Source organism: Sphaeramia orbicularis, chromosome 8 (assembly GCF_902148855.1).
Source record: "Sphaeramia orbicularis chromosome 8, fSphaOr1.1, whole genome shotgun sequence".
In the NCBI taxonomy this organism is placed as follows: domain Eukaryota; kingdom Metazoa; phylum Chordata; class Actinopteri; order Kurtiformes; family Apogonidae; genus Sphaeramia; species Sphaeramia orbicularis.
Genome location: NC_043964.1, coordinates 52322326 through 52349397, shown reverse-complemented (window position 1 = coordinate 52349397; position 27072 = coordinate 52322326). Strand labels below are relative to the sequence as shown.

General features: G+C 40.2%; 3 protein-coding genes across 4 annotated transcripts; 1 reads left to right on the top strand and 2 right to left on the bottom strand.

The window, feature by feature from the left end:
* Positions 1 to 3242: 3242 nt before the first annotated feature.
* Positions 3243 to 6861, bottom strand: LOC115424543 (DELTA-sagatoxin-Srs1a-like). Its single transcript, XM_030141881.1, has 3 exons — positions 6773 to 6861; positions 6550 to 6657; positions 3243 to 5043 (listed from the first exon to the last, which is right to left on the bottom strand). Exons 2-3 carry the CDS (start codon positions 6645 to 6647, stop codon positions 4632 to 4634), a joined length of 510 nt encoding a protein of 169 aa, XP_029997741.1. The 5' UTR covers positions 6648 to 6657; positions 6773 to 6861; the 3' UTR covers positions 3243 to 4631.
* A 6935-nt stretch (positions 6862 to 13796) lies between these two features.
* On the top strand, positions 13797 to 21968 carry LOC115423333 (DELTA-alicitoxin-Pse1b-like). Of its 2 annotated transcripts, none has more exons than XM_030140049.1 (3): positions 13797 to 13925; positions 21048 to 21200; positions 21290 to 21968. In XM_030140049.1, the coding sequence occupies exons 2-3, from the start codon at positions 21055 to 21057 to the stop codon at positions 21711 to 21713; spliced, it is 570 nt and encodes a 189-aa protein (XP_029995909.1). In that variant the 5' UTR covers positions 13797 to 13925; positions 21048 to 21054; the 3' UTR covers positions 21714 to 21968. The 2 variants fall into 2 exon arrangements, 1 of the variants encoding a protein (XP_029995909.1); XR_003935956.1 differs by lacking the exons at positions 21048 to 21200; positions 21290 to 21968 and adding exons at positions 16023 to 16219; positions 17063 to 17812 and having other exon boundaries at positions 13870 to 13925.
* Positions 21969 to 22592: 624 nt separating this feature from the next.
* LOC115424882 (uncharacterized) lies at positions 22593 to 25599 on the bottom strand (the record flags this gene model as incomplete). Its single annotated transcript, XM_030142278.1, is given in 3 exon segments — positions 22593 to 22987; positions 22990 to 23940; positions 24177 to 25599. Coding segments are annotated over 3 exon segments (2769 nt in total), but the record flags the coding sequence as incomplete, so codon positions are not given.
* Positions 25600 to 27072: the final 1473 nt, after the last annotated feature.

The following is a 27072-nucleotide window of genomic DNA, read 5'->3' as shown; positions in this document are numbered from 1 at the left end:
CCCTGATTTCTGCATCTTACTTCAACTTTCTTCAACCTTTGCTGGATTACAGTGACCTGCTCTTTGTGAATGCACCTGAACTACACCTAACAGGTTGGATAAAGTCTACCACTGTGATTTACATTTAGCTCTGCTGGGGAAATCATGTTCACCACTGTTCTAGTGTGTTAGGATTCTATTTACACATCTGACTCCAATAGGGGTTTTTCACGCATGACCTGGAAACAGTTTGAAACGACTGACTTTGTGCATCACTTCTTCTGGTTTATTTGTCAACAATGGCTGCGGCTACGTCAAAGTGTCGCTGCTGTGTGCCCCAAAGTACATCAAATAAACAAAGGCAACTATATTTAAGTTTTCATGACTTTCCTTCAGATTTAGTTGAGAAGAAGAAATGGGTGGTCGCAATTCATCGAGATGAGGGGCCGAACTTCAGAATCCAATCAGGAAGTACTAGGGATGGGAATCATTAAGAATTTAACGATTCTGATTCCATTACCGATTTTGCTTATTGATCTGATTCTCTTATCAATTCTCATTGGGTGAGGGAATAAAAGAGTACAAACGGGTGTGTTTGCATTAACTGTCTTTTATATTTCCATCTCTGCACAGAAAATATAGCATATACAGTATGTACAAATAATAATAACAGATGACGCCGGGCTGGTTTGGGGGGGGGGGGGGGGGGGGGGGGGCGTACAGTGAAAGTGAAACTAAAGATGCTTCACTAATTCCTCTATTGCTGCATTTCTACTACGTGGAACTGGTTCGAGTCGGCTCGGCTTGTCTCCTGTTGTTGTACTCCTCATTTCCTTTCCCTTCTAAGCTTCGGAAACTTGTATTTGAGGAGTTACGACGTTTGTTGCCCACGCCGGAACTGGCCAGGTGTTCACTCTGCCGCTACATTCACAAACGCCGCTAAGTAGAGAATCAAATACGTGACATTCCTGTAAATGATTCACATGCTGTGGACAAATGTTTGAGGATATTGGAGGGATTCCACCCTTCAGAAGACATGGAAGCTTTGACAGTGTTCCAAGTAAGTGGACCTGGTGTCGTCTTTTTAGACCATTTCTACCTCAGCGCCATGGTGGCTACGTTCTGACCAAAACAATGCAGCGGACGTGTGACGTCATCGCACATGCAAACAAAGGCGGAATCAATAAGCAGAATCGTTAAGCAGGCAGGCAAACGATTCCAAGGAATCGAGCTACTGGGAACCGGTTCTCAAAAAGAATCGGTTCTTGATTCCCATCCCTAGGAAGTACGTTCGTGTGTAACAGGTGTCCTGAACATCTTGTTTTTTTGAGTTTTTTTAAATTGTTTTTAATTAAATACTATACTACAGTATAGCAGATCACTGGATCCGGTAAAGCTTGAAGAAGGTCAAAGAAACACACAGAAATCAGGTGCTTTATTATCAGCAGGTGTTCAGTTTTATTTTCAGTTCATGAACAAGGCCTTCTGCTCTTTAACCCACCCCCAATCCAATCAAAGAGAGTGCTGACTGTGCTAACGGAAGGTTCTAGAATATAAGTTCATGTCCTAGAAGTCGCTGGTCCCTGAGGTCAGTGAAATAACCTGAAGTGAGAATAAGTTTCAGATTATGGATAAAACCCAACAAAGATCATGAGTTCAGCAGCAGCCACATCTTATAAAGCAAAAATGGGAAGTGAGGCTGGAGAAGTTAAAGTTTCAGAATCAGAACTTGTCCTTCAGGGGAGCAGGGGTGATTCTAGGATCACAGGTTTAGGGTGAAGAGCAGCCAGAGAACTGGCCAGCCAGGCATGAGAAATTTCTCTGTTTTGTACATTTCAACACAATTTCAGACCATCATTCCCACATTTGTGAAAGAAAAGTCAACACTTTTTGGGTAGGGGAAACTCTGTGACTAAACTAAACCTGCAGCTCCTGTGCTGTGTGCCAGAACGTCTTCACTTCCATGCTGGTCCAGTCCCCTTGGTTTAGTTCGTGTTTATCTCCCGGTTCGGTGATGCCCTTGGTTTCTCCGTTTTCTGAGTTTGCTTCCCTTCTGTATATATATTTATATGTACAAATAAATTTTAATTTGCTTTCACGCCTTCCTGAGTCTGTCTGTTGTTGTTCACCACACGCAGCTGGGTTCCTCTAGTCCCTGGTTTGTAACAGGTGGGACCTTTCTGTGTGGAGTTTGCATGTTCTCCCCGTGTCTGTGTCTCCCACCATCCAAACACATGCACTGACAGGTTAATCGGTTAATCTAAATTGCCCATAGGTGTGACTGTGAGAGTGATTGTTTGTCTCTATATGTTCAGCCCTAAGATGAACTGGAGACATGTCCAGGATGAACCCCGCCTTCACCCATAAGTAGCTGGGATAGGCCCCATTGACCCCCGTGACCCTAGTGAGGATAAAGTGGGTTCAGAAAATGAATGCTTTGAGTTACACACTGACATCAGACGGTTATAAGCTCAAAGAGATGATTATTTTGGCCTCTTGGATTTCTTCTCCTTTGATAACCAACATAGGGGACCCCTAGTGGAAGAACCCTATCGATTTCACCTTCTCTAAGGCTACGTTCAGACAGCAGGTCTTAATGCACCATTTTTTGGTGAAATCTGATGTTTTGTGTGTTTCTTCATATTACACATTAAATGTGACCTCTATCAGTTTTGAGTATGAAATGAATGCGACCCTGAAGTGACCCACATGCGCAGAAGAGGTCCTGATGGAATACGTGACCACGAAGGCACGCACTGTGTTTACGGAAGTAAATACATTTTGCTGCTCCTCCTCCTCCTGGGACGCAGAATTGTGACGTTTGTCGCATTTCAGTGACGTAAAGGTCGGATAAATGTGACCTGGCCGTTCAGACTGAAGTCGCATTGCAAAATATCAGATACATATCGGATTTAGGACCACATATGAAAGTGGTCTGGGTCAGATTAGTGCTGTTCAAACTGTCTTTAACAGATCGGATACAGGTCACATATGAGCAGAAAAAATCAGATTTGGGCCACATTTACCTGCAGTCTGAACGGAGCCTACAATGACATTGGAGTGCTGTTCCCTGTGGTGCAAAAAAAGAAGGCAGGCAACAATGAAAACAGAACGAGATATATACACAGGTTATAACATCTATGTGTGCAAAACTATGCATATATATAAGAATATTTAAAAAATGAAATGCAGTGGGTAGAAGTGTAAAAAGCATTTGCTCCCATGTTCATTCATTTACTAAAGGGTCAGGTCAAAGAAAAAATCAAAGTTGCTCTTGCTCTGTTTGCACTCATTTGTTAGTTTATTACTGTCATGTTTAACACATGCTTGTATTAAAAACATTGGACTTGTTTTCTAGACACATTGGTCTTTACATCATAATAGGATCAAGAATTGAAACTGTGTCATTTTAAATCTGTCACTAAGTCCAAAAGTTTTCTATATATTTCCCTAAATGTGGACATCAAGGCAAGGCAAGTTTCTTTGTATAGCACATTTCAGCAACAAGGCAATTCAAGGTGCTTCACACCTGACACTGAAATACAATGACAAGGGAAAAACATACCATAATACCATTTAATGCAATGTTCAACACTTCCTTCATGTTATAGTTTCAACAAAGAGGATGTAAAATCATATGACAAAATCAAATAGAGTTATGAGTTTTTTGTTTTTGTTATATATTTTGTTTAGAAGAACTCATTGGTGATCCTGTATTCCTTTCAGAACCCAGCTCTCTAAAACAGGTTGGTACAAGTTTGGACATTTGTTCTCTTTTTTTTGCATGTTCACATAGCTCAGAATCCTACTGCAAATGATTTTTTTGGTCCAGTGATTATTACGTGTTATATATTATATAACACAAAACATACCATAATACTATTTAATGCAATGCCCAACACTTACTTCATGTTATAGTTTCAACAGAGAGGATGTAAAACCATATGACAAAATCAAATAGTTATGAGTTTTTTGCTTTTGTTAAACATTATTGTTGCACAAATTCTGCTATGATCTAAACTGAAGCAAATTATTATAGCGGAGAATAAACGAGCCATTAGGGATATTTTAGCCTTTTAATATGGGGTAAGGTTGGAGTCAAAATATTCATAAGACAGATAAGTGTGCATATTAGTCTAGAGTCTATAGCAGAGGATCCATGGATTCCACAGACTGACACTGAGTTCAGGTTCCTTCTCTGTGGTCAGAACAATGGACTCATGGTCGGATTGGACCTGATTTTGTTCTGTGACTCGTCGTCCATCTTGAACACTGATCCAGCCTGATCTGGCCTTGATCTGGAACCTGAACTCAGGGTCAGTCCGTGGAATCCCTGAATCCTCTGCTCCATAAATAATGCCTGTGAAGTGGTGATGGATTTTTGACAGTAGAGTCACGTCGATGAATTTGTATTTGTGATGGAGAAAGTGCAATCGTAAAGATACATTTCGTGTTTGTAATTCTTGTCAAAACTTATTCATTGGTATTCTGATAAAATACACACAATACATGTTATGTACGACTGAACTCATTCAAGAGTTTAGACATATTTATTTTTGCACAACTACAGACTAATATGCGCACATTTCTATCTTATGAACACAAATATTTTGACAGCTTCCTTACCCCATATTTTAATTCCTTGATTTCAGTCAATTAACTTCCACCTTCATCACAGGTTGGTATGAATTGGACATGGTTGCCATGACAGTGACATCACTGTCCTCATGGGTCAGTGAATTTCCATCTGCTTTGCTTCTTGTGAATGTTTTGTCATTATCGTAGTACATCTTATAGTACAGCTCATAGTTACACACTGTGTACTTGTCGAAGATCCCCACTGCAAACCAGTTGGAGTAGAGGTTGAAGTCATAGGGCACAGAGAACATGACGGCAATTTTCATTGTGGTCTCCTTTTTTACATGATCGACGAGGTCATAAGTGAAGACTCCCACAGATCCACAAGCTGTGTTGGGGGTCTTGGCGAACAATGCGTTCCCAGATGACCATGGGTTGATGAGTGGTGGCAAAGGATCAGCGCAGAAACCACTCACAATGTGGACACTAGAAGCAACAAAGAAGAATTAGGTAACTGTGTTTAAGCCAGGAGTGTCAAACATGCGGCCGAAGGATCTCATCTGGCCTGTGACAATCAAGGATGTTAAAATCATTTTAGTTTAGGTTCCACATACAGATCAATTCGTATATATTTGTACATATAAACTATAAATGATGACTCCAAAGTGTTCTTTTAATGTAAAAAAGTAAAATTACATGACAGTGTATATTTTGTGTTTTGTATATTTGTAGATCCACTGTGATCTGTAGTTATAATGTACACTGAACATACAGTGCATCACAGGGCATGTCTAGTACATATTGTAAAAATTGCTGTTCTAATGTTGTGTACATATATATATATATATATATATATATATATATATATATATATATATGTATTAAACAAAACAAAAAAAAAAAAACAAAAAAAAACAAAACAAAAAAAAAAAAAAAAACAAAAAAAACAAAAAAAAAAATAAAAAAAACAAAACAAAAAAAAAAAAACAAAAAATATATATATATATATATATACAGGGTGGGGAAGCAAAATTTACAATATTTTGAGGCAGAGATTGAAAGACAGTGTATGACCAATTAGTTTATTGAAAGTCATGAGAATTTATTTGCCACAAGAAAATTTACATAATAGAAAATGTTTTATTCTATGTGTCCTCCTTTCTCAATAACTGCCTTCATATGCTTCCTGAAACTTGCGCAAGTGTTCCTCAAATATTGGGGTGACAACTTCTCCCATTCTTCTTTAATAGTATCTTCCAGACTTTCTCGTAATAGTTTTGCTCATAGTCATTCTCTTCTTTCCATTATAAACAGTCTTTATGGACACTCCAACTATTTTTGAAATCTCCTTTGGTGTGACGAGTGCATTCAGCAAATCACACACTCTTTGACGTTTGCTTTCCTGATTACTCATATGGGCAAAAGTTTCTGAAAAGGTATGGATAATAGTGTTAGGTATGATTATGACATCAATATATGTTTGGTTTCAAAATAATTGATGTAGTGCCTGCTGAGAAAAAAACAACTAAATGTTCATTGTAAATTTTGCTTCCCCACCCTGTATACACACACATATATATATATATATATATATATATATATATACACATATATATACATATATATATATATATATATATATATATATATATATATATATATATATACACACATATACATATATATATATATATATATATATATATATATATATATATTTTTTTTTTTTTTTTTTTCTGTGTTGTATTGATAATTCATTTCCTGCTACTTTTTATTGTACTTCAATGGAGCGACTGTAACACCCAAAAATTTCCCCCCCGGGATAAATAAACTATTTGATTCTGATATAAAAACCCTTCTCTTTCTACTGTTTAATTAATTTCTGTAGCTTTCAACACTCAATGCGGACGTTACAAATCACAGGAAAATGATAATAAATTAAGCAAATCTGCAAAGTTATTTCAATGGACAGGCAAAAGAAGCTGCTGTTACCTGGGCTTCGACAGAACATATTTGCTGCAGTTGTTTGTAATCTCGACAGAACACTGACGATTTGCCACTTCTAAGATTGTGCCCACATTAATCTTCATTTTGGACAATCTGTGCAAAAAGACAAAGCTCCTACATTCAAAAGATTTACATTTGGCAGAGAAATGCTTTGTTTGCATTGAATAAAAAGAAATACATTCATGTCCAATAACAGAGCTATCCTTACCTGGTGCAAACAGCTGAAACCTCTGGGTCTCAGGAAGCCGATTGATAGTTTTCCTCCATGTCCTCAATGAACTCCTCCCACATCCGAGTTTTTGCCTCAGTGACAGTTACGGCCGTGCACCATGTGGGTTGGCTCAGAATCCTGGGAATGTACTGGAGCTGAAGAAAGACCAGATTGTTGTCTGACCCCCCCATTGGGGGTAGGGGGGTGACTATGTATGCTTCCTTTCAGTCATCTATTGTCCTGTTCAGCCTGGTGGGACAGCTCACAAACTGATGAAAGTCCAGTGAAACATGATAAAAATCCCCAAAAATGACAATGAAGACCTCAGGGTGCTGCGTCTACTGCCTGAACACATTAAAACATAGATCACCATTTGTGTGTGTGTGTGTGTGTGTGTAGACAGACACACAGACAGCCTCCTCATGGATATAAGACTTTTTTTTTTTTTTTTAAAGAGCCAGGGGCTCGTTTCTGGGTTAAATAGTGAATGCAGCTTTTTACGCGCCCTTCAGTGCAAATAGTGAGCTAACGATGGGTTGGCAAACGCAAAGGCTTAACGGATGCAAAATCCATTTCTGCACTCGTTGCATTCGCTAAACCATTGTTAGCTCACTATTTGCGTTGAAGGGTGCGCTAAACAGGTGCGTTCACGATTTAACCCAGAACAACGCCTCCGCTCCCACTGTTTCCAGTCATCTGACAGTATTATGGTTAGAATGAAGAATTATTATAGGCTATCTGTGACCCCGGACCTCCTCCTTCACCCTCACCTGTCTGGATGAACCTCCTCGCCCTCATCTGACTATAGATGTACCCCCCCAACTGTTCGCATTTTGTGTTGCACTGGGCTTAATGAGTTAACGAGCGAGTGCAGAAACGAGCCCCAGGTTCAGGTAAGAGTATAAGATCAAATGGTGTGACTTCATTTTGTGTGCTTATAGTTGCTTTGTATAACAAACACATGTAATGACTGGTCAGTATTAGTGGAGAATGGAAAAGTGTAAAGATACTTGAGACACAAACGGGTGAAAGGGTGAAAAGCGGTATCGTTTTGCTGTAGGATGTAACATGGACTTTTCAACTTAATAAATAACCTTGTGTTCTTGGTATTAACTTTCCACTCCCTTCCTCTGTTTATAAGAATCACAACATTTCAATTTATTGTCAACATGTTTACTGTCAACATACAACCCCCCTGGAACATATTTAAAAATGACCACTGGAGGGACAACAAACACACAGAAACCTCAACTTCAACCAGATATTGACTGCAAGCAAAGGTAAGCACTTCACCCTGTCTGTTGGTGAGCACAAAGAATTTAATATTTGTCAGTTTTTATTTATTTTACTTACCAACATTTATAATTCAACCATCTCAATGAAAACAACACAGATACGGATAAACTAATGAATTACAGTTTCTTAACATTTTTCACCGAAGCTGAAAAATCAAAGAAGTTAATTTCATAAGGTTAGCCCTTTAACCCCTGACATGTCTGTGGTGAGCATTCTGAATGTCTCATTTATTTTAAATATTCATAAAAATTCAACCATTTGCTCAATATGAACAATTTCCAAATGTGCAATAGAATAGACCTTGTTCTTTCCATAGACATGTGAGCATGCTCAGTTCACCCCCCACCACCTGCGGAAAGGGGGTAAAACACAGAACAGTGAGTTTTTTACTGTTTTACTGTGTTTTGTAATTGCTTTTTGGGGTTCAACCAGGTGTCAATAAGCAGCCGGAGACTTCCGGTTCTGGCCATGCCTGAGTCAGACGCCTAAACACTGCCTGAAAACTAACTACATTTCACTCACATGTATAAAGTTTACTGGTGAATGACTACGAAAATGAGTTCAAGCCAAAAACAGACTAAAAAAGATACTAAAGCTGGGAAAAGTGATGACACAAAGATGAGTCAAAAGCAGCTAACCCTAGATGCTACCTTTGCTAACAGTGAACAGCTAATGCTAACAGGGCTCCTAAGATTCAGACAAAAGTCAGGGGAACCACAGCAACAAACTTAAGAGTCTTAAATATGGATGGAGACGTCAATGGCTGAAATTAAGCAATGGATAGATACACTGGAGGAGAGACTGTCCACTGCTGAAATCAGAGTGTGTAAGGGTGAAGACACACCAACCTGACTGCCGATTGTCACCAGAAAAGGTAGCCAGTCGGCTCTCGTCTCTTCGACACAGTCAAAAAAATGGGAAGAACACACCAAATTGACAACCGACTCGCGCGCACGTTCTACACTTGCAACGTAAAACTGGAAATGGAACATCTCTCCAGACAAAAACCCAGAGCTCACTGTCGTCATTCATTGTTGTTGGCTGAAAGTGTTGAGTAGTCAAGAAGAGTTGTACTCGTTGAACGGATGGCTAGTAATAAGAAGGTACTAGCATTGTCAGCTCTTAGGCTAGTAATAAGAAGGTACTAGCACTGTCAGCTCTTGGGCTTCTTCTTGTGGAAGAAGAAAGATGTCACAGATAAAAACTGCAGAGAAATTGCACTATGCTAACAATGCTAACGGTGTTCACTTCATGGAATGAATGAAGTCCATAGTCAACACTGACTGTCCCTCATTCACATCAGATCTGAGCAGTGAATGGACTATTATAGAAGACAGTAATGGTGTGAAGTACCTTGGCAGAGTTGGATTCACATGGAAACTTCTCATTCACTGATTCACGAGTCGAGGCCTATCCCTCCACCAATCAGATTGGTCAGACTGAATGGCAGGTAGTGGACGATTACACATGTTGAATCAGCTGAAAAGACATGTTGACAGCATTAATGATGGCTGATCGAAGGGAACACACCAAACAGATGCATGTCACTGACCTTGTCAGACTGACCGATGATGTCGGACCACCGAAAATCGGGTTGGTCGGTCATCGCCTTAACACTGAAGTCCGGAGTATGCAGCAAGAAAGAGCTGTTGAGCAACAAGAAAGAGCTGTTGAGTAAAGATGCAAAGCTAACTGCCAAACAAGTCGATTTGGAAAATAGGCTTTGCAGGAACAACATCAGAGTGTACAGAATACCCGAGGATGCAGAGGGTAAACAGATGATTCTGTTCATAATTAACTTCTTTCAGACAACACTGAAACTGCAGGGAGATATGAACATGTGTCTGGAGAGGGCTCACACAGCCACAACACTGAAGCCTTCAGCGCAGCTGAGATCTATAATTATGTGTTTTTTGGATTTTAGTGCGAAAAACACAGTGCTCCAACAAGCCCAGAACAAAGCTCAAGCACCATACCTGGTTCAGATAAGGGTGTTTCTGGATACCGCTGTCAAAACTTCCCCCCTCTCTCTGTAAAAGCCCGATCAACTCTACAGGAGGTAGAAGTGGAAGTAGACATGGATGAACGGGACTTCTCTGAGTAAGAACTACTACCCCACAGATGGCTGACCCAGGGCAGACAGCGGGAGGAGGGACTGGCATTTACTCCCAAAGATCAGGACTATCATGAATGGTGTGGCTCAATGTTGAAATGATTGAGAATAAGGAAGTAGAATCAACTCTTACCAGGAAATTCAAAAGAAATAATCATTCCACGGGGGATTTTAACTGCCTGGCAAACAGTTGCATAGATAAATTTCCATTTGGATAACAATATCAAACATCTAAATCTAAAGCAATGTGTAATATGCTAGAGGAGTTTGGGCTTGTTGACATATGGTGAGTTAAAAAAAACCCAGGGTCAGAGACTACACTCACTTTTCTAAAGTTCTTAAGAGTCACTCAAGAATAGATTTTTTCTGTATTTCTAAACAAGAAGCTTGCATAGTGGAGGATTCCCACAATAAGCCTCAAACTTTCAGAGTTAAAATTATGGAGACTAAATGTGTTACTTTTAAATAATCCAGAGGTGGTTTAATATGTATAAGAATAATTTAAAACATTTTTAGACACTAATGATAATAAAGAAGTTTCCCCTGCTATTTTTTGGGACCAAGATTATAATAGTTTTGGATTTTTCATTATAGTTTAGTTTTATTTAGTTTTTACTTTTTTGTTCTCTAATTCAGTTAGTTTTTATTAGTTTTTAGAACAGGGTTGCTACTTTTTATTAGTTTTTGTTATTTTCTAAATGCTTAGTTTTAGTTTTTTTTAATAACTTTTCTCTTCTTCTCTGTCATATTCAAATAAATCCCAGACAGGACTCTGCTGTTTTCTCCCAAATTCAGTCTCCATGTTTCCAGGTAGAGTGGGGACCAGAAGACAACTCTAAACCACGAGAAGTAATGGACCGTTAAATATCATACGGTGCCGCTAGCTAAAATTGCTTGAAGGAAATAAATCAGTTTCATATCAATCTGATATTGACAAAGATGAAAACGAAGGGAATTTTATCCATAATTTTTATACGTTTTAGTTAGTTTCATAAACACACAATAGTTTCAGTTAGCTATCATTTTTTTCTTTTAATTATAGTTTTTATTTATTTCAGTTGACGAATATTTTTTTTTAAATAATTTTAGTTTTATTGTTAGTTTTTGTTATCGATAACCTTGGTTGGGACACAGCAAAAGTAGTGTTTAGGGGCAAAATTATATCACTGTCCTCTAAATCAAAAAAGGAAGGTGAGAAAAATCAAAAGTCATTAGAAGCATAAATAAAGAAATTAGAGACAGAACACAAAACAATAAATAATAACACTGTTTTCACAAAGTTGAGTAAGTGTTGACAACAGTGAAATGATATACTAATATCACTTGAAGAGGGTGCTTTACACTTTACTAATCAAAAGTACAATGAACAAGGAAATAAAGCAAGTAGGATACTACATGTCCGAACTCAAACAACTTGGTATCTCATTCATTTTTCTGAACCCACTTTATCCTCACTAGGGTCACGGGGGTCGCTGGAGCCTATCCCAGCTACTTATGGGCGAAGGCGGGGTTCACCCTGGACATGTCGGCAGTTCATCACAGGGCTGAACATATAGAGACAAACAGTAACTTTCACATTCACACCTATATGCAATTTAGATTAACCTATCAGTGCATGTCTTTGGATGGTGGGAGGAAGCCAGAGTACCCAGAAAGAACCCATGCAGATAGCTAATGCATTCTCTAAGTCAGGGATCACCAACCCTGGTCCTCAAGAGTTACTATCCTGCATGTTTTAGATGTATCCTTCTTCCAACACACCTGATTCAAATGATAAGCCTATGATCAAGCTCTGCTGAAGCCTGATAACATAAACATGCAGGATAGTAGCTCTCGAGGGCCACGGTTGGTGACCCCTGCTCTAGGTAGTTGTATGATTCAACAACCTCCTCCAAAATGAAAATTAAACAATTTCTTCATCAAATTAACCTTACCCAATTGGACCAAAAATACTCTGAAGCTATAATTGGAACCATCACAGTGGAAAAAATAAAAATCATTACAAGAAAGCTTTTAAAACAATAAATCGCTGGGCCTTGATGGGTGTCCCAGAGAATTTTACAAATGCTTCACAAGCTGAGTTCGTTCCTCTTTTACATAGAGTATATAATTATGCTTTAAATGCAAAAGACCCACCTAGAACATGGGTAGAGGCAATCATTTCAGTCAAATATAAGAGGAGAAAGATGCCACACAATGTGCTTCATATAGGCCAATAAGTTTGTTATGTAATGATGTTAAGATAGTAAGTGCTATTGTGACATGCCAAAAATAGTGCAGCCATTTTTGTATTGTATAGAGGGAATGCACATCCGTCACTTCCCCCCTGGGCCATGCCCCTCTCAGTCAGACTGAGTGGCAAAAACAAACCGGCTCGACATGATGGAGCATAGCAGTAACTACAGTGAGACCGGGGAAAATGTGGAATATACCATGGATTTAAAGACAGCTGGACTGGACATGGATCCATACACGCTACCAAACAACAAGTGGTCTACGAACATTGATCTGTGGCCAGAAATCACGTATCCTGACATTTATATGAACCTGATTTCAACACCGGGAAAATCCCCAATGCAAAGGCTGAAAGCATACAAAAGACACAGAGCTGTTTCCATCCTGGTCCTGGTTCATTAGAGGATTCCAGCTGGTGAGTGCTTTAATTCAACATGCTATTGTTTTGGAGGTTTTATGTCAGTGCAGACGTATTTTGTTGGCGGTGATTTGGGCGGTAAAGGCCCAGCAGTAGTGCTCACAGTTCACTACTGATTTACTGGAGTTGAACCCTTAGTACTGACCCAAGTGAGTGGATGATCTACTGGTACTGTGGAGATTTAAGGAGAGTTCACATCAAATACTGGATCCAACACAGATCCAACAGCTGTGTGCTAGAGTAGCCCCTTATCTGGAAAACTAGGTTAGCCTCAGTTTAAGCTAGTTTACAAATCATGTAGAGCACAAGGTTCACAATCACACAACTGAAGACACAAACGATTCAGTTCTGAAATCTAGAACTAAATGACAGATGCTAACATTAAGAGCTTTACAAAAGTAACGTTAGCCAAAACCAGATGGAATGTAAGGTATGATTTTACACAAGAACACAGCATAAATGAACGTTAGCTGACACAAATCCAGGTTTGGTTGTCTGGATTCCAGTTCTTTCTCTGAATTGCAGCGATCCATCTGCTTCTTCTGTCTGTGGCTTTAGGTCGCCACTAAAACGATAGCTCCCAGTGCTTTTTAAACCTATCTGTGTGATCAATGGCACAACAGCTCTGCTCCATTTTTTAGACTGTTCTAAAGTTGTTGCAGTATTCTCCCTCTTTCTGCCACTCAGTGGACGGAACCGTGGTGACTTCCGCTAGTGGTGACGTCACGTGCAGACCCTCTATTTAATTTAGGCAGTTGGAAAATAATTTCCTTTGTTTGATGGGGTTTAATATTGCTCTGGTAAATTAATTGACAGCCACGTCATTTTATCTTTCATGTATATTATGAATAAAAACATGATAAATGTAAGCAGCATCCAGGTGGAACCTTTGTTACGGGAGCGGTTGCACTCCATGTGGTTTGCGGTGGGAACTTCCGCCCACATACCACACACACACACACACACACACACACACACACACACACACACACACACACACACACACACACACACACACACACAAAATCTGGATGAAAAGCTGGAAGTTTCGTTCGTTCATTGCTGCTGAACTTTTCTGTATCTTACAGGTGAGTAGTTGGTAAAAACAACCAGTCGCAGCTTCTTAAAGCTTTACTGCATGTGGACAAAAGTTATGAAGGTGTTTTGGTGCTGATTTAAGTATTTCTGTGAACTTTCAAAACTCCAAAGTAACGCCGCTCTCTGAGGCGACGGGAAGACCCCGCATCGCGGATGTGTGGGTTATTTCCCCCTCCGGCAGGTCTCACAGGCATGCCGCAAATATTTATGTACTTTGTACTGATTATTATTTCGGCTTTCACACATGAAATACAACTTACAGGAGATAGGTAATTGATTAAGTGTGCTATAGATAATAAAATAAGGAGTTTAGCTCATTCTGGAGAAGTGTTAATGTGAAACATGAAGTCAAATGAGTAAATGCGTTTCTTCGAGATTCCGGTAAATGGAATTCCATGACAAATGCCCACAAGACAAGTGCCCACAACCTTAATGAAAAAAAGAGACAATTGCCCACAATTTGTGGTATGGCATTATTCCAATAAGGGAACTGTAAGAAGCATGCAAGTACTGCAGATTGTTTAAGTACATATGTACTGCAGATATCTACATATGTAATCAGTATTCAGTTGTTAAGCAACAATAGTCCAGATAGTTATGTCACTAACATTATTGATACAGGATCTGAATTAATGGACAGTTCAATTTAACATGTAAATGCAAATACAGATTTTTCTTACATGGGACTTTAACATATCCTCTAAGTTTATAACTTGTCGGGGTGAATATTTCACTCATGAATCCTCAGGCGATGGGACTTGTAGTGTTTGTTTAATTTAACATGTAACATTTTTCCTTAGTAGCTATGTACATGTCTACATACAGAGGTGATGGGATATCACAGGTACTGTTTTTTACATTTCCTTACTAACAATGTATAACATTGTGTTACTTTTGTTGCGAATAAAATATTTTAAAATAAAGTTGTGGGCGTTTATATCTTTTTACATTAAGGTTGTGGGCATTTGTCTGCACACCGCTAAATGGTTTTATATTTCAAGTAGGGATGTAAACAATTAATCGACTAACGATTAATTGTCGATAAGAGTTTGCTCTATTAAATTATTAATTATTGGTGAATTGCCCTTTTCCACCTGTCCGAAGGCTGCCGGTTTGTCCGCGGCTGGATGTCCGCTCATTGAACCGGATCATGGTGTTGATGAGTCAGAATGTGTGTGTGGACGTGGAGGAGCAAACACAGACCAGCCTGGCTGTGTGTGGCAGCGGTGCACCCCCCAGGAAATACACGCACAAATGCGGGGTCGGTATCGGAGCGTTTTTCCTGGAGGTTGGTGTAGTCTACAGTCAGTGAAAAGTTTCACTTTCACTTCTGCGGGGGCACGGACTGCACTGTACCCCCATAGGATTAGAAGTAGGACGGAAAGGCACGCACGCACGCGCGCGGTTACCAACCAACACGCACGCATTCCCCGGCCGTACTGCGTGCGTGCGAGTACCCCCTCCCCCCCCGACGAAACGCATGCACGTGTACCCCCCCCCCCCCCCCCCCCCCCCACACACACACACACACACACACACACACCGGCGAAAGGCACGTGCGTGCACCCCCCCTCATTACAGACCGCCACATCAACAGATCAATTCCACTGGAAACACAGACTGTATCCAATGGTTCAGTAAATCCATCTTTAAGGAATATGACATGCTTTTGTCATGAAGTGTATAATCAGTATTTAGCTTTTATTCTTATAGACCGTATTGAAAAAGAAATTCAGGTTCTCAGGAAAATCGCCGCTCATCAATTAATCGTTAATTGATCGATAAGGGCAACCAACTAATGATTAATGAATTAATTGATAATTTGCATCCCTACTTTAAAGGGTTTTATATTTCTCTGTCAGTGAAAGATTTATTTTACGTGTGCATGTCCAGAATCAATACAGATGAGTACTGCTGTAATCTGCACTATGTCATTGTAGTAGCCCTGATTCATTTATATGAAAAGTGATAGAGCCCGATCAATCAATCAGCCAGCCGATTAATCGGGCCGATTATAGTTTATCATTGCTGAATCAACATCGGTCAATATGTAGCCAATATTTTAACTTAAGTTTTCTGCTGCGCAGAGATTGTGTGGCTCTGTTCCTGTGTGTGTGTGTGTGTGTGTGTGTGTGTGTGTGCTGCACACTGCCCCAAAGCCTGGCCCCTCCCCCTCACACAGATGCAGACAGAGCAGCGAAGGGCACCAACACCTCTGACACTCACTCAGCTGTGGCAGAGAAGAGAGAAACAGCGAAAGAAACTGCATTTCTTTTACTCCATGGTAAGCTGTGACTTTGTAAGACAATAAAACACTACACTTTAGTGCCCCGTGAGAAGAACGTCCTTTTGGAAACATGTTATCAGGGTATACCAAGGAGAACGTTGTATTTTTTTTTTTCACACAAGTTTTAGAGAGCTTATTACAGTGTTTTAATGTTGTGTAAGTTGCGTCTCTGTGAAATAAACAGACATATGCAACTGTTAATCAACGTTTTAAAGTTAAGTTAAGTTGCATCTTTGTGAAATACAGATATATGCAACTATTAACTCATGCCCATCATTCATATCAGACTACTATCCAGTGTCCCACTTCACTTCATACTGTCATGCAGGATTTACCGGAGCTCATAAATTCACAAGTTAATGTCTCCATTAAAATAATTTTGAAAAGGTTCCAAGTAATGTATTTAGTTATAATTTTATGTATTGCATGTTTTGAAAGCAGCTACATTGCTACATAAAATGTAGTTTAGTCCCTTGTATTAAGTCTAATAACGTGATGCATGTTTTGATTATTTCTTATTTTGTTTGGAGACAACTTTTTTCACTTTTTAATGTTTGCTTCTGCATTTATTTTTGAGCTGTTTGCAAATACCCAGTGGCTGCAGATGGACCTTCTCATTAGCTAGTAAATATGACTAATTGAAATTGGTAAGATGTTTTTTGTAAATAAACCATTTAAAAACACATAATGTATTAGTTTAAAAACACCTCACATTAGCCTATGTATTATCACTTTCAACTAAATGCAGCCGCTTGTTTCTATTTTAAAATGGCCAACTATAGAATCAAATTCTATGCCAATAACCAAAATGCATTAAATGTATGTATTTTCATTCCACAGGCAGAGGGGAAGTGTAAGGTGTGGAGCCACTTCACAGAAGACTCCACAGGCGCCAGATGAACATCTGCAGTGCAAGAGTTAGGCAGGGCTCCAGCACCAGCAAAGCAAAGAACACGACACATTCACTGATTTAGCATTGTGTTTACAGTTTGCCTTTTCTTATTTATTATTTACAGTTTGCCTTTTCTTATTTATCATTTGCAGTTTGCCTTTTCTTATTTATCATTGTGTTTACAGTTTGCCTTTTCTTATCATTGTTTACAGTTTGCCTTTTCTTATTTATCAGTGGGTTTACAGTCCATATGTTGACAGTGTTATTAATAAAAGTTCCTTATTTTAATTTAGTAGTCTTCTGCTTCTATGTGTTGAATCATATTTTGGGTATTATAAGAATTTATGTTCATGTACAGTATATATCCTTTGTATATCAATGCTCTTATTTTAATATATCGGGCAATATATCGGTTATCGGCTGATGTATCGGATGTCGGCTTTTTTTTGCCCCCAACATCAGTATCAGCATCGGCCCCAAAAATACCATATCGGTCGGGCTCTAGAAAGAGATACTAGGCACATTATAGTAGAAATGTGAAACAGTTATAAATGTGAATGAATTCTGTGAAAAGAGATGGACTGAAAGCATTCATGGGCATTTATTGCACTTATTTTACAATTATTAAGGACTGAAACAGAGACTGACACTGAAAGCCATGTTTTGTACAGAGGGTATGCACTTGATGTCACCGCTAGCGGAAGTCACCGCGGTTACACACACTGAGTGGCAGAAAGAGGGAGATGAGTGGCAGCATCGGGTTCAATACTGTCTAAACTGAAGAACGATATTTAATAAAAAAGGAGGAAGAGCTGTTGTGCAACTGATTGTATGAACAGGTTTGAAAAGCAGTCGGAGCTATTGTTTTACAGACACCAAAAGACAAAGAAAAGAGAAGTAGATGGATCCACAAATCCAGGAAACCAAACCTAGATCTGTAGATCCTGTTTGGTGTTAGCTAACATTAATTTATGCTGTATTTTTGGGTCAAATCAGACCTTAAATGAGCTATTGTTTTGGCTACCGTTACTTCTTAGTAAAGCGTTTATTTTCATGATCAGATCTTTCATGGTTTTTGTCTTCATTTTGTGATTCTGAACCTTGTGCTCCCGCAGGATTAGTAAACTAACTTAAACTGAGGCTAACCTAGTTTTTCAAATACAGGGGAACTGGAGAATAAAGCTACGACGGAGTATTAGAGCCACATAAGAAAATAAAAACACTAGGCACTATGAGTATAAAGTCATAAAATATACACTGAACAAAAATATAAACGCACCACTTTTGTTTTTGCTCCCATTTTTCATGAGCTGAACTCAAAGATCTAAAACTTTTTCTATGTGCACAAAAGGCCTATTTCTCTCAAATATTGTTCACAAATCTGTCTAAATTTGTGTTCGTGAACACTTCTTCTTTGCTGAGATAATCCATCCACCTCACAGGTGTGGCATATCAAGATGCTGATTAGACAGCAGGATTTTTGCACAGGTGTGCCTTAGGCTGGCCACAATAAAAGGCCACTCCAAAATGTGCAGTTTTATCACCCAGCACAATACCACAGGTGTCACAAGTTTTGACTGTGCGAGGAAAATGGTGGTCACACCAAATACTGACTGGTTTTCTGACCCCCCTGGACCACCCAATACAGTAAAAGTGCACATTTTAGAGTGGCCTTTTATTGTGGCCAGCCTAAGTCACACCTGTGCAATAATCCTGCTGTCTAATCAGCATCTTGATATGCCACACCTGTGAGGTGGATGGATTATCTCAGCAAAGGACAAAGGAGAAGTGCTCACTAACACAGATTTAGACAAATTTATGAACAATATTTGAGAGAAATAGGCCTTTTGTGTTTGTAGAAAAAGTTTTAGATCTTTGAGTTCAGCTCATGAAAAATGGGAGCAAAAACAAAAGTGGTGTGTTTATATTTTTGTTCAGTGTAGATATAAAACCCGTAATTATATGATAATAAAGTCAAATACAAAAAGAATCGCAATGTAATGAGAATAAAGTTGTCGTTATTAAAAAAAATCATAATTTAACAAAAATGTCATTCGTTTGAGATTAAAGTCGTCATATTCCCACAATAAAGCCATAATATTACAAGAATAATGTCGTAATTTAAAAACAGGTGGGAAAAATATAATTTACAAGGATAAAGTCATACCCTGCTGGTCCACAGTAGCTGAAGCTCTCCCAGATAGCAAAGAGATACGGGGATGGATCTGGAACAGAATCACTGACCAACTCGGCCCGAAACCGCTTGGCAGATCCGTCCCGGTGTCCAAATGTACATTGGGCCAAAACAGATACTGGTCCGTGAAACAGATCTTCTACAGAAACGGTCCAGCTCCGTATGAAGTGGTTGATATGAACTAGACGTAAACCTCCTCAGCATCAGTAGATCATGCATATATTCACTGGGGTCAGTATATGGTCTACTTTGGATCAGCTGGTTCTGGGCCCTAGTTTTGGACCCTGGTTGTCAGTCATGACGAAACCATGTATATGTGTTTCAGGTAACAATAGCGATGATCCCCTTCACCCTGGATGTCCGGATACGCGATTTCTGTCCACATGTCAGTGTTCATGGACCACTTGTTCTTTGGTAGCTTGTACAGATCCATGTCCAGTCCAATTGTCCTTCATTTAATTTCATATTTCACATTTTCCCTGTCTCGCTGTGTTTAATGCTATACTCCGTCATGTTGAGCAGGTTGGTTTTTGCCACTCGGTTTGACTTAGAGGGGCGTGGCCTGGGGCGAAAGAGACGTATGTGCATACCCTCTATTGTGTGTTTTATAGAGGATATGCACATACGTCACTTCCCCCCTGGGCCACGCACCTCTAATCACATCTATACACATGTTTACAGACAACTGTACCAGGGAGCACTCTTGAAGTAAAGGAGAAGTGGGAATTGGAAATGAATGTTGTGGCTGAAGACCAAATTTGGGAACAGGTGTGTGAGAATGGACATAAATTGACTAGTAGCCCAACATGGAAAGGATTTATTTGGAAAGGGAACCTCTGATTTTTTAAAACTCCATTTTTCATCTCTAACTTTGACAAAACTGAGACAAATCTTTGCTGGAGACAATGTGGACAAATTGAGGACCACACACATGCATCTTTTGGGATTGTCCTAAATTGAGAGTGTTTTGGGAGGGATCCGGGTAGAACTTTCTAACATTTAACAAATTATTAGGTTTATCTGCTGATCTTTATTTTGAAGTGCTTTCTAGTGACTTTCTATGTAAAGAAAAAATGTATTTGTTCAAAATTCTTGTATTGGAGGAAAAAAAGATGACAACTGTGTCCTGATGTAAGGTCCGCACAACCTGTGAGCTCCCAAACCATTTATTGGTGACGTTTCGGGCCGAGGCCCTTCATCAGACTGAGGAAGGGCCTCGGCCCGAAATGTCACCAATAAATGGTTTGGGAGCTCACAGGTTGTGCGGACCTTCCTTTATTATTTTTTCACGTTCTACTTTTTGGGATCCTGCACACCTCTAATTTTGGATGTGCGTGTCGTTTACCTTTTTTCATGTGTCCTGATGTAAGCCATGACCGCCTACTGTTGGTCAATGGAAAGAGTGACTCATCAGGGAAATGGAAAAATAACAGCAAAGCTCCAGGAATCAGGGCTCAGGGGTTAAAGGGTTAATATGTGAACCTTTACCTGGAATCAGGGCTCAGGGGTTAAAGGGTTAATATGTGAACCTTTACCTGGAATCAGGGCTCAGGGGTTAAAGGGTTAATATGTGAACCTTTACCTGGAATCAGGGCTCAGGGGTTAAAGGGTTGAATAACTCAAGGCCTCCTTAAATGATCAACAGGGGAATGCCTGCAGATGTCAAAAAATACAGAAGCCTCTTTTTCAGAACAGTTTGACATTAATTTGTACTGAACTGTCTGTGTGTCTTTAAACAGATCCAATATGGCAAACGCAGTAGGAGCAGCAGCTTCAACTCTTGGGGCCGTCGTTGCAGCCAGTGAAGCCATCGCTGCTGCTGCTCCTACCCATCGCCAGTGCAATGTCGAGATCACTAATGCCTGTAAAAAGTACAGCCTCTGTAATCCCAGGTACCTTTGACTGTTAATACTCATGAACAGTCGGACCATGCTTCATTATGTTGAATTCATTCTGGTTATTTTGCTGTTTTCATGTCTAGGATGCACCTTTACAGCGGACAATGTGTGATACCTCAGTCCCCCTTCGTTGACTCTGGAACATCTGATGTTGCTGTGTTTGTCAAAACCCCTAACGCAGCACGTGGATCTGTCGGCATCATCACGTATGATCTCCAGAACAACAAAACAAAGAAGAGCTGTATGAAAATGGCCGTCATGTTCTCTGTGCCTTATGACTTTAATATTTACTCCAATGTGTATGCAGTGGGAATCTTTGACAAACGCAAAGAGTGTAATAAGGCACTTTATAATGAGATGATGGATGGATCACCTGCAACATTTGCCAGAAAGGAAGCAAGAGAGCCAGGAAGTCTCATTTATAAAGGTGGTACTTTTACCATCATGGCTACAATGTCAGACGCCTACCAACCTGTCATAAAGCTGCGAATTATTGAGACAGATTAGTGACCAAACATAAACAATGTTGGTTACAGAACAAAACATTTCATTTCGATTTAATTATTTGAACAGGACAGTGAGCAGAGGTGTCCAAAGTATTCCCATTCATTCCTCAAGTAGAAGTATAGATATTAGGGTTTAAAAAGTCTTCTGTAGAAGTTGAATTAGCAACTCAAGCTTTTTACTCCAGTAAAAGTGTTAAAGTACTGGTTTCAAAACTGCTTAAAGTATAAAAGTAAATGTAAGGCACAGGTGTCAAACACGCGGCCCGGGAGCCAAAACTGGCCCGCCAAAGGATTCAATCTGGCCCCTGGGATGAATTTATGAAATGTAAAAATTACACTGAAGATATTATCAGTCAAAGATGTTCGATCTAAAGTGGGTCAGACCAGTAAAATACTATCATAATAACTTATAAATAATGAAAAAAAGCTATTTTTTTCTTTTTGTTTTGGTGTCAAAAAAGTAAAATTACGCAAAAATGTTTACATTTACAGACTGGTTTTTCACAAAAAATATGAACAACCTGAAATGTCTTAAGAGAAGTATGTAGTATTTTATAATAAAAAGAAGAATACATTTTATTTATAGGCGCCTTTCTTGGCACTCAAGGACACCGTACAGTAAAACAGGACAGTTAAAAACAAGCAATAAAGCAGAGTAAAAATAAAAGGCAGGTTAAAAATTTGGACAGTGCAATTGTGTTCACAAAGAGAAAGAGGTCCTAAACAGATGGGTTTTGAGTCTGAATTTGAAGAGAGGAAGTGAAGTGGTGTTTCTGAGATCAGGTGGCAAGGAGTTCCAGAGCTGGGGAGCAGAGCGGCTGAATGCTCTGCTCCCCATGGTGGTGAGACGGGCAGAGGGAACAGTGAGGTGGATGGAGGAGGAAGATCTGAGGGTACGAGAGGGAGTGGCAACATTAAGTAGGTCAGACAGATATGGAGGGGCGAGGTCATGGATGGCCTTGAATGTCATTAGAAGGATTTTAAATTCAATCCGGAACTTAACCGGGAGCCAGTGAAGCTGTTGGAGGACAGGAGTGATGTGGTGAGTGGAGGGGGTCCTGGTGATGATGCGAGCAGCAGAGTCCTGAACCAAATGAAGTTTATGGAGGGATTTGTGTGGGAGACCAAGGAGGAGAGAGTTGCAGTAATCCAGACGAGAAGTGACAAGGCTGTGAACAAGGATAGCAGTGGTATGGGGGGTGAGGGTGGGGCGGAGGCGGTTAATATTACGTAGGTGGAAGTATGCAGACCGAGTGATGTTACTGATGTGGGAGTACTGTCGAGGATGACACCCAGACTCTTAACCTGTGGGGAAGGGGAGACCATGGAGTTGTCAATGGTGAGAGAAAATCTATTGGTTTTGGATAAAGTGGATTTTGAACCAACGAGGAGAACCTCGGTTTTGTCACTGTTTAGTTTGAGAAAATTGGAAGCAAACCAGGATTTTATGTCTGCCAAGCAGTCAGTGAGGGAGGAGGGTGGGAGGGTGGAGGTGGGTTTGCAGGTGAGGTAGAGCTGGGTGTCATCCGCGTAACAGTGAAAATTGTTATTGTATTTCCGGAAAATATTGCCAAGGGGAAGGAGGTAAATGATAAAGAGGAGGGGCCCCAGTACAGATCCCTGGGGCACACCTGAAGTGACGGGGAAATGGGAGGATGTGACGGATTTGATCTGGATAAACTAAGTGCGGCCAGAGAGGTATGATTTAAACCAGTCTAATGGAGTGTGGGTGATGCCGATGGCAGATAGTCTATTGAGAAGGGTGGTGTGACAGATGGTGTCAAAGGCTGTGCTCAGGTCAAGGAGGATGAGGATGGAAAGTAAACCAGAATCTGCTGCCATGAGTAGGTCGTTGGTGATTTTTATGAGTGCTGTTTCTGTACTGTGAAGGGGGTGGAAACCAGACTGGAACTGTTCATACAGATTATTGTGAGATAAATGGAAATGAAGTTGAATAGCCACTGTTTTCTCAAGAATTTTGGAAATGAAGGGTAGATTGGAAATAGGGCGGAAGTTATTGAAGTCGGTTGGATCTGCACCAGGTTTTTTCAGAATTGGGGTTATTGCAGCGGGTTTGAAGGATGCAGTAACAGTTCCAGTGGTGAGAGAAGAGTGAATGATTGCAGTGATAGAGGGGGCCAGAGAAGGAAGGCATGCTTTCACCAGGACTGTGGGGAGGGGGTCCAGCTGACAGGTGGATGGCTTGGACTTACGGATAAGTTCTGATATTTCATCAAGGGTTTAAGGGAGGGGAGGTCAAAGGAGGATAGTGAGTGTGTGGGTGGATGAGGTTCAGATGTGATGGTGGGGGAGTTTGAACCAAGGTTGAGATGGATCTTCTGGATTTTGCTGATAAAAAAGGAGATGAGTGAATGACAGAATGTGGTTGTGTGAAGGTGAGAGGGTAAAGAATCTGGGGGTTTAGTGATATTGTTGAGTAGTGAGAACAGTGACCTGGTGTTACCTTCATTTGAACAGATTATATTGGTGTAGTAGTTGGATTTGGATTTGGCAATGCAGTCCTTGTAATGCTTAATATGGTTAGCATACATTTCCTTATGAACAGCCAGTCCAGTTTTTCTGAAGAGCCGCTCGAGTCGTCGAGCTTCAGCTTTCATGTGCCAAAGTTCAGGTGTAAACCAGGGAGCAGAGACAGAAAAGGAGACAGATGTGGTTTTTAGTGGAGCCAGGGAGTCAAGGATGGTGTGGAGACTTGTGTTGTAATGTGAGACCAGATCTTCAGGGTTGGATGGATGGACAGTGTTCATGAGGGAGTCGATACTGGATGAGAGAGAGTCAATGTTAATGTCCCTGATTTTACGGAATGTGATGATACGGGGAAGCTTAGTGATGGAGAGTGTGAGTTTTACATTGAATGAGACGAGAAAGTGGTCAGAGATGGGCAGTTCATCTGCTGCACAGTCCAGAGGGGTGACACCAGAGCAACAGATTAAGTCCAAGATGTGTCCTTTAGAATGTGTAGGAACGTGGGTATGCTGCTGAAATCCAAAACTCTCTAGACAGGATGTAAAGTCTCTGATGAGAAGGTCACTGGTATTGTCCATGTGTATGTTGAAATCTCCCAGTAGTATTGTGTTTGGTGAGAGAGTGGATAGATGGGTGAGAACAGCAGCAAAGTCATTTAAGAAATTATTGTTTGGTTTAGGGGGACGGTAAACAGCTGCAATTGTGGTGGGAGTTGGTCCAGACAGATGACATGTGATGCATTCAAAAGAGGTGGATGCAGGAACAGACACAGGCGACACTTTCCACTTCTCGCGATATAATATTGCGAGACCACCTCCCTGGCCGGTGCCGCGAGGTTGACAGGTGTAAACAAACCCCGGTGCAGTAGAGCTGTTGAGCTGGGAGAAATCGCCCGGCCGTTGCCAAGTTTCAGTTAGGCAAAGAAAGTCAAACTTACGGTCTGTGAGGAGATCCTGGACGAGCTGCCCCTTGCTTGTGTGTGAACGGATGTTCAGCAGACCGAAGCCGACAGCGGTGTTGTCACAGGTGACTGTGGTGTTAGCCGACAGAGCTAGGCTGGCTAACACACTGTGGTCAACAACACGGCCGGTGTGACGCGTAGAGCAACGAAAGTCGGACCAGATGGACTGGATTGCCCCCGAGGAGTCCGCCCGGAACCATCGACGGGACCCACGGTGGATGTATCTCCAGCGTGGCAGGTAAACGATGTCCGGGAGGTGGTGTAGTGCAGGCGGCGGAGGCTCAGACAGGTGGAAGCGCAGCCGGAGGAGCTCAGCAGCAGAGTACTGCAGCAGACCTTTCCCGGGTTGGTGAGCCAGGGACAGGAGAGTCCGTATACTGTCAGTCCACATTTCCGACGGGGACCTGAATGACCCAGGCGACGAGGCGAGCAGAGCCATGCGAGGGTAGATGGCTGTGGCAGGACAGGTGAGCTACTGCAAACGGGCTAATGCTAGTCAGCACAGACCCGTATAAGAGCGGCAGCTAGGCCGAGGATCCGACTCAGGCTCGAAAAGTAAATAAAATCTCTTGAGTGAGAGCAATTGCACAGCCAAGAAGAGATGATAAAACATCTAATCAATTAAAAACATTTAAAAATGACCGGAGAGCAGCGGCAACAAGTCGCGCCAGCATTCACTCAACCTTTTAACAGTATTCTGCCTGTTATTAAATGTTTTGTGTATTTGTAGATCCACTGTGATCTGTAAGTTGTGATGCACATGTATAAATGATAAACTGAGGCGTAATATTGTTAAAATTACACATTTTTCTTAAGAATTTTCAGGTTGTTCATATTTGTTCATGTTACGTTCAAGTAGGGTTCGAAGATGTAAATATTTTAATTATGCAATTTTACTTTTTTCACTCAAAAACATAGAGAAAACTTCGGAGTTGATGTTATTTCTAAGTTCTTATCCTATTATTTACATTATTTTACTGGTCCGGCCCACTTTATTTCATATTAGGCTGAATTAAAATGAGTTTGACACCCCTGATGTAAGGGGAAAAAATGCCATTAGGACAAAAGCTTAGGCAGCGCCACAGGGGAGGGGCCTATAGTGCACTACCCCACCTCCCCAAACAACATTTTTCTAAAGGCCATAATGACTGTAATATTATATTAAAATGTTAATGTTTAAACATTTGGAATGCACTAGGCTACCTGTTTCAGCCGCATATATTAACATTGAAAAAGAACACATTTTAGTCTAATGCAAATGTATCAAAGAACCATATGTGTCCTACTAAGCATTAACGTGGGTTTCATGGAGCAGAAGATATGATGATTAGTTGCCTATAAGTATTGTAATGGTACAAAAAGTCTGACTTCAGAGGCATGTTATCAATATGCCTTTATTGGAATGTAAATGTATGTATGTAACTGTAGCTTAGCTGCAGGAATCTGTGAGGGCAATGGATGTAAGATAACATAACATGCTGAGCACTTTTAATCTCCTAATATAATATGTAAAGTAAGAACAAATGTTAAATATCAGTGTTTCAGTTATTGGTGTCAAGCTATGGAACGAACTGAAGGATGAAGTGAAATTGTGTAGCTCACTGTTGAGTTTCAAAAAGAATTTAATTTGTCAAATTATGAAGGGCTATGAAAGTAATATGATTACAAAATAACTTATTACACTGAATGTAGTATAATTTAAGTTTAAGTAATTTTCTGCTGCAACTTAAGGTGTGGACATGGACTAAGGATGTAAATAGGAGAAGCAGAAATAAGCCTCCGGCTTCAGCTTCTTCCTTTTTCAGTTACAAAATGTGTTAATTTTATGTTTGTTTTTTTTAATATGTAGGTGTTTTGTTTTGTTGTTTTTTTAATATGTATGTTTTGTATTTTTTGTATTTAACTGAAATAA

Excerpts from the sequence above, each read along its gene's own strand:
- LOC115424543 (XM_030141881.1), bottom strand. The coding sequence starts at position 6,647 with ATGAAGATTAATGTGGGCACAATCTTAGAAGTGGCAAATCGTCAGTGT. Across the intron at positions 5,044-6,549 it reads TATGTTCTGTCGAAGCCCAG|TGTCCACATTGTGAGTGGTT; the intron begins GTAACAGCAGCT and ends TGTTGCTTCTAG.
- LOC115423333 (XM_030140049.1), top strand. The coding sequence starts at position 21,055 with ATGGCAAACGCAGTAGGAGCAGCAGCTTCAACTCTTGGGGCCGTCGTT. Across the intron at positions 21,201-21,289 it reads TACAGCCTCTGTAATCCCAG|GATGCACCTTTACAGCGGAC; the intron begins GTACCTTTGACT and ends TTTCATGTCTAG.